The sequence below is a fragment of the Scyliorhinus torazame genome, chromosome 2, assembly GCF_047496885.1.
Source record: "Scyliorhinus torazame isolate Kashiwa2021f chromosome 2, sScyTor2.1, whole genome shotgun sequence".
NCBI lineage: Eukaryota > Metazoa > Chordata > Chondrichthyes > Carcharhiniformes > Scyliorhinidae > Scyliorhinus > Scyliorhinus torazame.
Genome location: NC_092708.1, coordinates 385,891,439 through 385,903,662, shown reverse-complemented (window position 1 = coordinate 385,903,662; position 12,224 = coordinate 385,891,439). Strand labels below are relative to the sequence as shown.

Below are 12,224 nucleotides of genomic sequence, written 5' to 3'. Positions count from 1 at the left end.
CCCACGAAAACACGGGGAGAATGTGCAAACTTCACATGGACAGTGACCCAGAGCCGGGATTGAACCTGGGACCTCGGCGCCGTGAGGATGCAATGCTAACCCACTGCGCCATCGTGCTGTCCTCGGGAGAGGCACAGTTCTAAAGTGTGTGCAGGGACAGGGGTCCTGGGGGGTCTATGTACATTGATTTTTGAAGGTGACAGGGCATATCGAGAGAGTAGGAAGGTAAGCAATGGGATCTTGAATTCATTAATAAAAAGATTAAGTACAAAGCCCTGGTTCAGTTAGAACTAGAGTATTCCGCATCCAGTTCTGGTCACCGTACTTCAGGAAGGACGTGAAGATCTGTGAGAGAGTGTAGAAGAGATTTACCAGAATGGTTCACGAGGCGAGAGATTTTGGTTACAAGGTCCGGTTAAAGATGCTGGGGTTGTTCTTGGAACGAAGGAGATTGAGGGGAGATTTGTTAGAGATGGACAAGGTTATTGACAGTTTTGGAGAAGGTCGGCAAGGAATACTCTTTCCATTAGCTGATGGTACAAGGGCAAGGGGACACAGATTTAAGGGCAAGACAGAAAGGCAAAGCGAGAGGAAGGACCTTTTTACGCAGCGAGTGGTAATGACCTGGAACTCACTGCCTATGAGGATGGTAGAGGTAAAGACACAAATGGTTTCAAAAAATGAGCACTCGAGGAAAATGTGCAGGGCAATGGGGATAGAGCAGAAGAATGGGATAGACTGGATTACATCGAAACACACATAGAAAATAGAAGCAGGAGGAGGCCATTCGGCCCTTCGAGCCTGCTCCACCATTCATTATGATCATGGCTGATCATCAAGTTCAACCATGATCCCGCCTTCCCCCCATATCCCTCGATCCCTTTAGCCCCAAGAGCTATATCTAATTCCTTCTCGAAATTACACAACATTTTGGCCTCAACTACTTTTTGTGGTAGCGAATTCCACAGATTCACCACTCTCTTGGTGAGGAAATTTCTCTTCGCCTCAGTCCTAAAAGGTTTACCCTTTATCCTCAAACTATGACCCCTAGTTCTGCACTCCCTCACCATCGAGAGGGAACATTCTTTCTCAATCTACCCTGTTATTCCTGTTAGAATTTTATATGTTTCTGTGAGATCCCCTCTGACTCTTTTAAACTCCAATGAGTGTAATCCTTACCGACTTAGTCTCTCCTCATACGACAGTCCCGCCATCTCGGGAATCAGTCTGGTAAACCTTCGCTGCACTCCCTCCATAGCAAGAACATCCTTCCTCAGATAAGGACACCAAAACTGCCCACAATACTCCAGGTGTGGCCTCACCAGTGCCCTGTACAATTGCAGTAAAACATCTCTATCCCGATACTCAAACCCTCTCACTATGAAGGCCAATATTCCATTTGCCTTCTTTACTGCCTGCTGTACCTCCACGTTTACTTTCAGTGACTGATGCCCGAGGACACCAAGGTCTCGCTGAGTATCCACCTGTCTCAATTTATACCCATTCAAATAATAATCTGCCTTCCGATTTTTGCTACCGAAGTGGGTAATCTCACATTTATCCACATTATACTGCATCTGCCATGCACACACCCACTCACTCAGACTGCCCAAATCCCACTGAAGCATCTCTGCATCCTCCTCACAGCTCGCCCTCCCACACAACTTTGCATCATTTGCAAATTTGAAGATAATACATTTAGTTCCCTCATCCAAACCATTAATATATAATGCCAACAGTTGCGGTCCTAGCACAGATCTCTGCGGTATCCCACTAGTCACTGCCTGCCAATTGGAAAAAGACCCATATATTCCAACTTTTTGCTTCCTGTCTACTAACCAGCTTTCTAACCATCTCAAGGCACTATCCACAATCCCATGCGCTTTAACTTTACATAGTAATCTGTTATGTGAAACCTTGTCGAAAGCCTTCTGAAAGTCTAAATAAAGGAAGGGCTGCACGGTAGCACAGTGGTTAGCACAGGTGCTTCACAGCTCCAGGTTCAATTCCCGGCTTGGGTCACTGTCTGTGCGGAGTCTGCACGTTCTCCCCGTGTGTGCGTGGGTTCCCTCCGGGTTCTCCGGTTTCCTCCCACAGTCCAAAGATGTTCAGGTTAGGTGGATTGGCCATGCTAAATTGCCCATAGTGTCCAAAAAAAGGTTAGGTGGGATTACGGGGATAGGGTTGAGGTGTGGGGATAGGGTGGAGGTGTGGGCTTGGGTGAGGTGCTCTTTCCAAGGGCCGGTGCAGAATCGATGGGCCGAATGGCCTCGTTCTGCATTGCAAATTCTATGATGCTATGGTACATCCACGGGTTCTCCCTGGTCAACTCTACTAGTTACATCTTCAAAGAATTCTAGTAGATTTGTCACACATGATTTCCCTTTTGTAAATCCTTGCTGACTTTGTCTGATTACACCACTGCTTTCCAAATGCTGTGCTACGGAATACTTGATAATGGACTCCAGCAACTTCCCTACCATCGACGTTAGGCTCACTGGTCTATAGTTCCCTGTTTTCTCTCTACCTCCCTTTTTGAATAGCGGGGTTACATTCTCTACCGTTCAATCTGTGGGAATCATTCCAGAGTCCAAAGAATTTTGGAAAATGACCATCAATGGATCTATTTCTAGGGCCACTCCCTTAAATACTCGGGGATGAAGATTATCAGGCCCTGGAGATTTATCTGCCTTCAATCCCATTAATTTCCCTGAAACAAATTATTTAATAATACTAATTTACTTCAGTTCCTCACTAAAACATGTGTTTCTCAGGACTTCTGGTACATTATCCATGTCTTCCGTTGTTCCACAGGGGGGGGGGGGCATGGGCTTGATGGGCCGAATGGCCTCCTTCTATCTGTATCATTATGACTCTCTGACTTCAAAGATGTATAATTGTCTGCAAAGTATGTTGGTAAATCCAGACATTGTGTAAAGTGCGATATAAATTGCAAGCAAAATAGCTTGAGTAGCATTACCCTGAGCGAAGGCAGCATTAGAAGCCCCAGCTTTAGTGTCTGCCTGGCCCCTTTATCTTGCTCTGGACCTTCTATCTATTGCACTTCTGCTCAGGAGCAAGTTGCTGTACATAGTTACACACACAGTGCCCCACTCCCTGGCATTGCAACGCTAAGTGCTGTGAGAGCATGCTTGAGAAATGCAGTTTCAATGAGCCCTAGTTAAAGTAAAGAGATTCCTGAGCATGTTACACCCCCCCCCCCCCCCTCTCCCCAGGTACATTATGAGGGAGCTGCACACAAAAGTGGTGGTTAAAATAAAATAAAAACTGCTCAGATGTCCCTGGAGAACCTGAAGGCTCTGTCCCATGCAAATAACAATCTGCCTTCCTATTTTTGCTACCAGTGTAAGGTGGATAAATGTGACTGCGTCCCCCCACCCACCTCGGGGGTCTCACATCCCTCCCCTCTGGAGTTGGGCTGTCGTTTTTTTTTAGCAGTGCAGAGAATGCAGAGTCTGAGATGAAGTTAAAAAGCTCCGTGATGGTAGACAGTTTGCTGGGGTTCTGGGCACTGGTTTAAAAGAGGGCACCCGGCACATTGCATGACTCAACTTCTCAATGTGGGATGAAGAAGAGAGGGGGGGGGGACAGCAGCTGAGAAGAAGGCGAGGGTGTAGTTGGAACTCGATGTACTCACATTCTCTCGGTGTCCTGGGGAAAGGTCGGGATGTGATCGATGGATTTACACGTTATCTGGAAAGTGCCCCAGTCTGAGCACTCACACACACTCGGACACCGATCCACCAATTCTGCAGCCCGGGACACAGTTGTCAAAGCAGCCCCATACAAGATGAGCAGGAGCATCTTAAACCAGCTTCCAAATTCACTCCTTGCTGACTAAAACCGCTCCAAAACCTGCAATTTTTTTTTCCCTCTCTGCTAGCCCACCCACCCCTTTCTCATTTGGGTTTTTTTCTTCTCCTTGTCAAAGAAATCTGCAGCGGTCCATTTCCCCTGACGATCGAATTGGAAGTTGCTGGCTCCACTTCTGGCCGCCAGGAGCCCTCAGACAGCCTTTGCGTTGTCAGCATTGACACTTCCAGCACACTCCGGGTCCTGCAGATTGATTGACAGATGATGTTCCCCCCGCCACCTTTCAGCCAACGACAATTGGTAAGGAACAGGGACATCTTTAAGAGAACGCAGTTTCTAAAAAACAATTATAAAAAGCTTGCTGGCTGATTAAAAAGCGCAAGACTGGATTTATGATCAAGCGTGTTTTTAACACGCAAAGAAAAAAAAATAACAGGCATCCATATGCTCAGGGAGGCAACCTTCTCAAGGGCAATTAAGAATGGGCAATAAATGCTGGCCCAGCCAGCGACGACCTCATCCGGTAAATGAATTATAGGGTCTTTCATCACCTCAGATTGTCCCAAAGCATTTTAGACCCCATGGCACACTTTTGAAATATAATTGGATTGGATTGGATTTGTTTATTGTCACGTGTACCGAGGTACAGTGAAAAGTATTTTTCTGCGAGCAGCTCAACAGATCATTAAGTACATGAGAAGAAAAGGGAATAAAAGAAAATACATAATCGGGCAACACAACATATACAATGTAACTACATAAGCACCGGCATCGGATGAAGCATACAGGGTAGTGTTAATGAGGTCAGTCCATAAGAGGGTCATTTAGGAGTCTGGTAACAGTGGGGAAGAAGCTGTTTTTGAGTCTGTTCGTGCGTGTTCTCAGACTTCCGTATCTCCTGCCCGATGGAAGAAGTTGGAAGAGTGAGTAAACCGGGTGGGAGGGATCTTTGATTATGCTGCCCGCTTTCCCCAGGCAGCGGGAGGTGTAGATGGAGTCAATGGATGGGAGGCAGATCGTGTGATGGACTGGGCAGTGTTCACGACTCTCTGAAGTTTCTTGCGGTCCTGGGCCGAGCAGTTGCCATACCAGGCTGCGATGCAGCCCGATAGGATGCTTTCTATGGTGCATCTGTAAAAGTTGGTAAGGGTTAATGTGGACATGCCAAATTTCCTTAGTTTCCTGAGGAAGTATAGGCGCTGTTGTGCTTTCTTGGTGGTAACGTCGACGTGGGTGGACAGGACAGATTTTTGGAGATGTGCACCCCTAGGAATTTGAAACTGCTAACCATCTCCACCTTGGCTGACAGGGGTGTGTACAGTACTTTGCTTCCTGAAGTCAATTACCAGCTCTTTAGTTTTGCTGGCATTGAGGGAGAGATTGTTGTCACTACACCACTCCACTAGATTCTCTATCTCCCTCCTGTATTTGGACTTATAATTGTAAATATAATTATAATTATAAATATAATTGTAATTTGTAACAAAAATGGCAACCAATTTGCACACAACAAGCTCGTCACAAACAGCAATACGATAATCGTTTCTTTAGAACAAAGAACAAAGAAAAGTACAGCACAGGCACAGGCCCTTCGGCCCTCCAAGCCCGTGCCGACCATGCTGCCTGACTAAACTCCAATCTTCTACACTTCCCGTGTACAGTCACGGAGGAGAGTGGAGGGGGTGGGGGGGGAGTAGCAGGGAGGAGTGGAAGAAGTTCAAAGTCTTGTAAAGGCATGAAGGAAGTGGGGGGGGGAGGCACATCATCGTGTCCCCTGTGCACACTGGAGGCACGACCGCAAGATGAGGACACATGACTAAGAATCTGAAAAGGAGGCTGGCCGTGGCTTCGGCAATGTAGATGTCTCATTAATCATTCTGCAGCTAGACTAGCTAACCATAGAATCATAGAATAGAATAGAACCATAGAACCATAGAGTCTACAGTGCCGAACAAAGAACAAAGAAATGTACAGCACAGGAACAGGCCCTTCGGCTAGCCAAGCCCGTGCCGACCATGCTGCCCGACTAAACTACAATCTTCTACACTTCCTGGGTCCATATCCCTCTATTCCCATCCTATTCATGTATTTGTCAAGATGCCCCTTAAATGTCACTATCCTCCCTGCTTCCACCACCTCCTCCGGTAGCGAGTTCCAGGCACCCACTACCCTCTGTGTAAAAAACTTGCCTCATACATCGACTCTAAACCTTGCCCCTTGCACCTTAAACCTATGCCCCCTAGTAATTGACCCCTCTACCCTGGGGAAAAGCCTCTGACTATCCACTCTGTCTATGCCCCTCATAATTTTGTAGACCTCTATCAGGTCGCCCCTCAACCTCCGTCGTTCCAGTGAGAACAAACCGAGTTTATTCAACCGCTCCTCATAGCTAATGCCCTCCATACCAGGCAACATTCTGGTAAATCTCTTCTGCACCCTCTCTAAAGCCTCCACATCCTTCTGGTAGTTTGTGACCAGAATTGAACACTATACTCCAAGTGTGGCCTAACTAAGGTTCTATACAGTTGCAACATGACTTGCCAATTCTTATACTCAAAACCCCGGCCAATGAAGGCAAGCATGCCGTATGCCTTCTTGACTACCTTCTCCACCTGTATTGCCCCTTTCAGTGACCTGTGGACCTGTACACCTAGATCTCTCTGACATTCAATACTCTTGAGGGTTCTACCATTCACTATATATTCCCTACCTGTATTAGACCTTCCAAAATGCATTACCTCACATTTGTCCGGATTAAACTCCCATCTGCCATCTCTCCGCCCAAGTCTCCAAACAATCTAAATCCTGCTGTATCCTCTGACAGTCCTCATCGCTATCCGCAATTCCACCAACCTTTGTGTCGTCTGCAAACTTACTAATCAGACCAGTTACATTTTCCTCCAAATCATTTATATATACTACAAACAGCAAAGGTCCGAGCACTGATCCCTGTGGAACACCACTAGTCACAGCCCTCCAATTAGAAAAGCATCCTTCCATTGCTACTCTCTGCCTTCTATGACCTAGCCAGTTCTGTATCCACCTTGCCAGCTCACCCCTGATCCCGTGTGACTTCACCTTCTGTACCAGGCTACCCGGGGAGTCTTGCCCGAGGAATAAATATTGACCAGGACACCGGGGAGATGTGCCTTGGTTTCCTCGGAAACAGAGCCTTGTGATCTCAGAAAATAGGTGGAGTCTTTGTTTAACAGCTCATCCCAAACATGGCACCTCTGACAGTGCTGCACTCTCTCAGTACTGCGTCCAGAGTCAGCCTGGATTGTGTGCTCACGTTTCTGAGAGTGGGACTTCAAACGAGGACGTTCTGACTCAGCGTGTGCCACCACGTGGGCAAGGCAAACGCAGACTGTTGCATGCAATTCAGAAATAAATTTTAAAGGGTTTTATTTCTCTGGAAAATCTGAGAACCAGTTCTGCTAAGGTGATATGTCATGAGTTTGCCTTGGATTAGGCAGAAGCAGATACTTGGACAGAGATTGGTGAACTCATACAGGTACTGAGGCAGAGCGAAGCAAGGTATCTTTGCAATACGTAATAAAGTTTTGGAAAGGCCTGTCGAGGTCTGCAAGCAAAAGGGAAGTTAACGCTTTGGGGACGTCCATTCAGCAGAAATAGGAATTTATTTAGTTCACTGACAGATGTATTCGTGGCAGGCATTTTCAAAGTCGGGTCACGACCCGCGAGTGGGTCGTGGGCGGATGTCGGGAGGGTCACGGAGCTGTCCATAGCGGTGTTCCCGATCGCGGGAATTCACGCGCAACAGCCACAGCAGCCGGCATTTAACAATGCCAGCTGCAAGTGGCTTTGAAAATGATGGCCGCAACCAGCTAAATAAATGCGGACATACCGCGCAAGCGTGCCCGCTCATCAGTGCGCCTGCGGCCTGGGGGTGTTGGGACCTGAACCCCGAGTCAAAGTGCGATAGCGGCCTGGTGGCGGCTGACTGCATGGTGATCACGGATGATGAACAAGGCTATGACCTTGGTCTGTTTTGCATCCCTAAACATTACCCAAATGATCTGGAGAGAGTATATATTGCTCATGGTTTAATCATGGACAGAACTGAACCTTTGGCAAGGGATATAATGAAAGCCATGGTAAATCATCACATCATCGCCCTCTGTGTACTGAAGGGTGGCTATAAGTATTTTGCTGACCTTTTCGACTACATTAAAGCATTGAATCGAAACAGTGACCAGTCAATCCCAATGACAGTGGACTTCCTCCAATTGAAGAGTTACTGTAGTGATCAGTCAACAGGGGAGCTGCTCAGAGTTTAACAACTGAGGTACAAAATCCACGCTTTCCTCCTCGAGAAATTGTCCTCTCTGGCTGATTCGTTTGCTGATGAAACTTGGATGCTAACTATGTCTTACCTCTCCTCCTGTGAACCTGATTGGAGTGAGATCGTGAGGGCCAAGCAGGCTCACCTGTCGCATTAAAGGTAAGAGAAAATGGTGGATCGCGAAGTTTGCCGGCGTGGGTCGCGAAGGTCGGCCGGTTGGTAAAAATGGGTCCCCGGAAAAAAAGTTTGAAAAGCAGTTTGATCTACAGTACACATTGCTGCTGTGTTTCCCTATATCACTACATTGGCTGTGCTTCAAGAAGTAATTCATGACCAACGAAGCATTTTTTGGTTGTACTGAAATACAATTTATATAATTTATAGCACAGGTACGGACCATTTATCCCTATTGATCCATGGCAGGATATCTACTGCACATGCACTTCCTCCCATCGTACTTCACAGAATCATAGTTCCACAATACAGGAGAAAGCCATTCGGTCCATGGTGTCTCCATCAGCTGTCCTGAAGAACACATTATCTAGTGCCACTCTCCCGCCTTCTCCCCATAACTGTGCACATTCTTCCTTTTCAGATAGCTATCCAAATCCACCTTGCATGCCCGTCCACCACACTCTCTGGCAGTGCACTCCAGATCCCAACCACTCGCAGCGTGAAAAAGTATCTTTTCCCAATTACCTTACACCTGTGTTCTCTCATTCCTGATTCTTCCATGAATGGGAAGAAGTTAATCATAGAAATCATAGAATTTACAGTGCAGAAGGAGGCCATTCGGCCCATCGAGTCTGCACCGGCTCTTGGAAAGAGCACACTATCCAAGGTCAACGCCTCCACCCTATCCCCATATCCCTGCAACCCCACCCAACACTCAGGGCAATTTTGGACACTTAAGGCAATTTAGCATGGCCAATCCACCTAACCTGCACATCTTTGGACTGTGGGCGGAAACCAGAGTACCCGGAGGAAACCCATGCACAGACGGGGAGAATGTGCAGACTCCCTATCTACTCTGTCCAGGCGCCTCGTGATTTTGAACACCTCTATCAAATCTCCTCTCGACCTTCTCTACTCCAAGGAAAACAATCCCAAATTCGCCATCTATAATAATAATAATCTTTATTACCGTTACAAGTCGGCTTACATTAACACTGCAATGACGTTACTGTGAAAAGCCCCCAGTCGCCACATTCCAGCGCCTATTCGGGTTCTTCAGAGACATGGATAGAGCAGGGACAGGAATGGATGTTGCAGGTTCCGGGGTTTAGGTGTTTTAGTAAGCTCAGAGAAGGAGGCAAAAGAGGGGGAGGTGTGGCGCTGCTAGTCAAGAGCAGTATTACGGTGGCGGAGAGGATGCTAGATGGGGACTCTTCTTCCGAGGTAGTATGGGCTGAAGTTAGAAACAGGAAAGGAGAGGTCACCCTGTTGGGAGTTTTTTATAGGCCTCCTAATAGTTCTAGGGATGTAGAGGAAAGGATGGCGAAGATGATTCTGGATATGAGCGAAAGTAACAGGGTAGTTATTATGGGAGACTTTAACTTTCCAAATATTGACTGGAAAAGATATAGTTCGAGTACAATAGATGGGGCGTTTTTTGTACAGTGTGTGCAGGAGGGTTTCCTGAAACAATATGTTGACAGGCCAACAAGAGGCGAGGCCACGTTGGATTTGGTTTTGGGTAATGAACCAGGCCAGGTGTTGGATTTGGAGGTAGGAGAGCACTTTGGGGACAGTGACCACAATTCGGTGACGTTTACGTTAATGATGGAAAGGGATAAGTATACACCGCAGGGCAAGAGTTATAGCTGGGGGAAGGGCAATTATGATGCCATTAGACGTGACTTGGGGGGGATAAGGTGGAGAAGTAGGCTGCAAGTGTTGGGCAAACTGGATAAGTGGGGCTTGTTCAAGGATCAGCTACTGCGTGTTCTTGATAAGTATGTACCGGTCAGACAGGGAGGAAGGCGTCGAGCGAGGGAACCGTGGTTTACCAAGGAAGTGGAATCTCTTGTTAAGAGGAAGAAGGAGGCCTATGTGAAGATGAAGTGTGAAGTTTCGGTTGGGGCGATGGATAGTTACAAGGTAGCGAGGAAGGATCTAAAGAGAGAGCTAAGACGAGCAAGGAGGGGACATGAGAAGTATTTGGCAGGAAGGATCAAGGAAAACCCAAAAGCTTTCTATAGGTATGTCAGGAATAAGCGAATGACTAGGGAAAGAGTAGGACCAGTCAAGGACAGGGATGGGAAATTGTGTGTGGAGTCTGAAGAGATAGGCGAGATACTAAATGAATATTTTTCGTCAGTATTCACTCAGGAAAAAGATAATGTTGTGGAGGAGAATGCTGAGCCCCAGGCTAATAGAATAGATGGCATTGAGGTACGTAGGGAAGAGGTGTTGGCAATTCTGGACAGGCTGAAAATAGATAAGTCCCCGGGACCTGATGGGATTTATCCTAGGATTCTCTGGGAGGCCAGGGAAGAGATTGCTGGACCTTTGGCTTTGATTTTTATGTCATCATTGGCTACAGGAATAGTGCCAGAGGACTGGAGGACAGCAAATGTGGTCCCTTTGTTCAAAAAGGGGAGCAGAGACAACCCCGGCAACTATAGACCGGTGAGCCTCACGTCTGTAGTGGGTAAAGTCTTGGAGGGGATTATAAGAGACAAGATTTATAATCATCTAGATAGGAATAATATGATCAGGGATAGTCAGCATGGCTTTGTGAAGGGTAGGTCATGCCTCACAAACCTTATTGAGTTCTTTGAGAAGGTGACTGAACAGGTAGACGAGGGTAGAGCAGTTGATGTGGTGTATATGGATTTCAGCAAAGCGTTTGATAAGGTTCCCCACGGTAGGATATTGCAAAAAATACGGAGGCTGGGGATTGAGGGTGATTTAGAGATGTGGATCAGAAATTGGCTAGCTGAAAGAAGACAGAGGGTGGTGGTTGATGGGAAATGTTCAGAATGGAGTACAGTCACAAGTGGAGTACCACAAGGATCTGTTCTGGGGCCGTTGCTGTTTGCCATTTTTATCAATGATCTAGAGGAAGGCGCAGAAGGGTGGGTGAGTAAATTTGCAGACGATACTAAAGTCGGTGGTGTTGTCGATAGTGTGGAAGGATGTAGCAGGTTACAGAGGGATATAGATAAGCTGCAGAGCTGGGCTGAGAGGTGGCAAATGGAGTTTATTGTAGAGAAGTGTGAGGTGATTCACTTTGGAAGGAATAACAGGAATGCGGAATATTTGGCTAATGGTAAAGTTCTTGAAAGTGTGGATGAGCAGAGGGATCTAGGTGTCCATGTACATAGATCCCTGAAAGTTGCCACCCAGGTTGATAGGGTTATGAAGAAGGCCTATGGAGTGTTGGCCTTTATTGGTAGAGGGATTGAGTTCCGGAGTCGGGAGGTCATGTTGCAGCTGTACAGAACTCTGGTACGGCCGCATTTGGAGTATTGCGTACAGTTCTGGTCACCGCATTATAGGAAGGACGTGGAGGCTTTGGAGCGGGTGCAGAGGAGATTTACCAGGATGTTGCCTGGTATGGAGGGAAAATCTTATGAGGAAAGGCTGATGGACTTGAGGTTGTTTTCGTTGGAGAGAAGAAGGTTAAGAGGAGACTTAATAGAGGCATACAAAATGATCAGGGGGTTGGATAGGGTGGACAGTGAGAGCCTTCTCCCGCGGATGGAGATGGCTGGCACGAGGGGACATAACTTTAAACTGAGGGGTAATAGATATAGGACAGAGGTCAGAGGTAGGTTCTTTACGCAAAGAGTAGTGAGGCCGTGGAATGCCCTACCTGCTACAGTAGTGAACTCGCCAACATTGAGGGCATTTAAAAGTTTATTGGATAAACATATGGATGATAATGGCATAGTGTAGGTTAGATGGCTTTTGTTTCGGTGCAACATCGTGGGCCGAAGGGCCTGTACTGCGCTGTATTGTTCTATGTTCTATGTTCTATGTTCACAGAGGGAGAATTCAGAATACCCAAATTACCGAACAGCACGTCTTTCGGGACCTGTGGGAGGAAGCCGGAGCACCCGGAGGAAACCCACGCAGA

General features: G+C 47.0%; 1 protein-coding gene across 1 annotated transcript in view; it reads right to left on the bottom strand.

The window, feature by feature from the left end:
* The window catches only part of tshr (thyroid stimulating hormone receptor), a 113,962-nt gene extending 110,137 nt beyond the window's left edge, over nt 1–3,825 (bottom strand). Inside the window, exon 1 of the mRNA XM_072495002.1 lies at nt 3,659–3,825. Within this exon, the coding sequence (XP_072351103.1) occupies nt 3,659–3,825 (167 nt within the window). The remainder of the gene's footprint in view (nt 1–3,658) is intronic.
* Between the last annotated feature and the right edge of the window lie 8,399 nt (nt 3,826–12,224).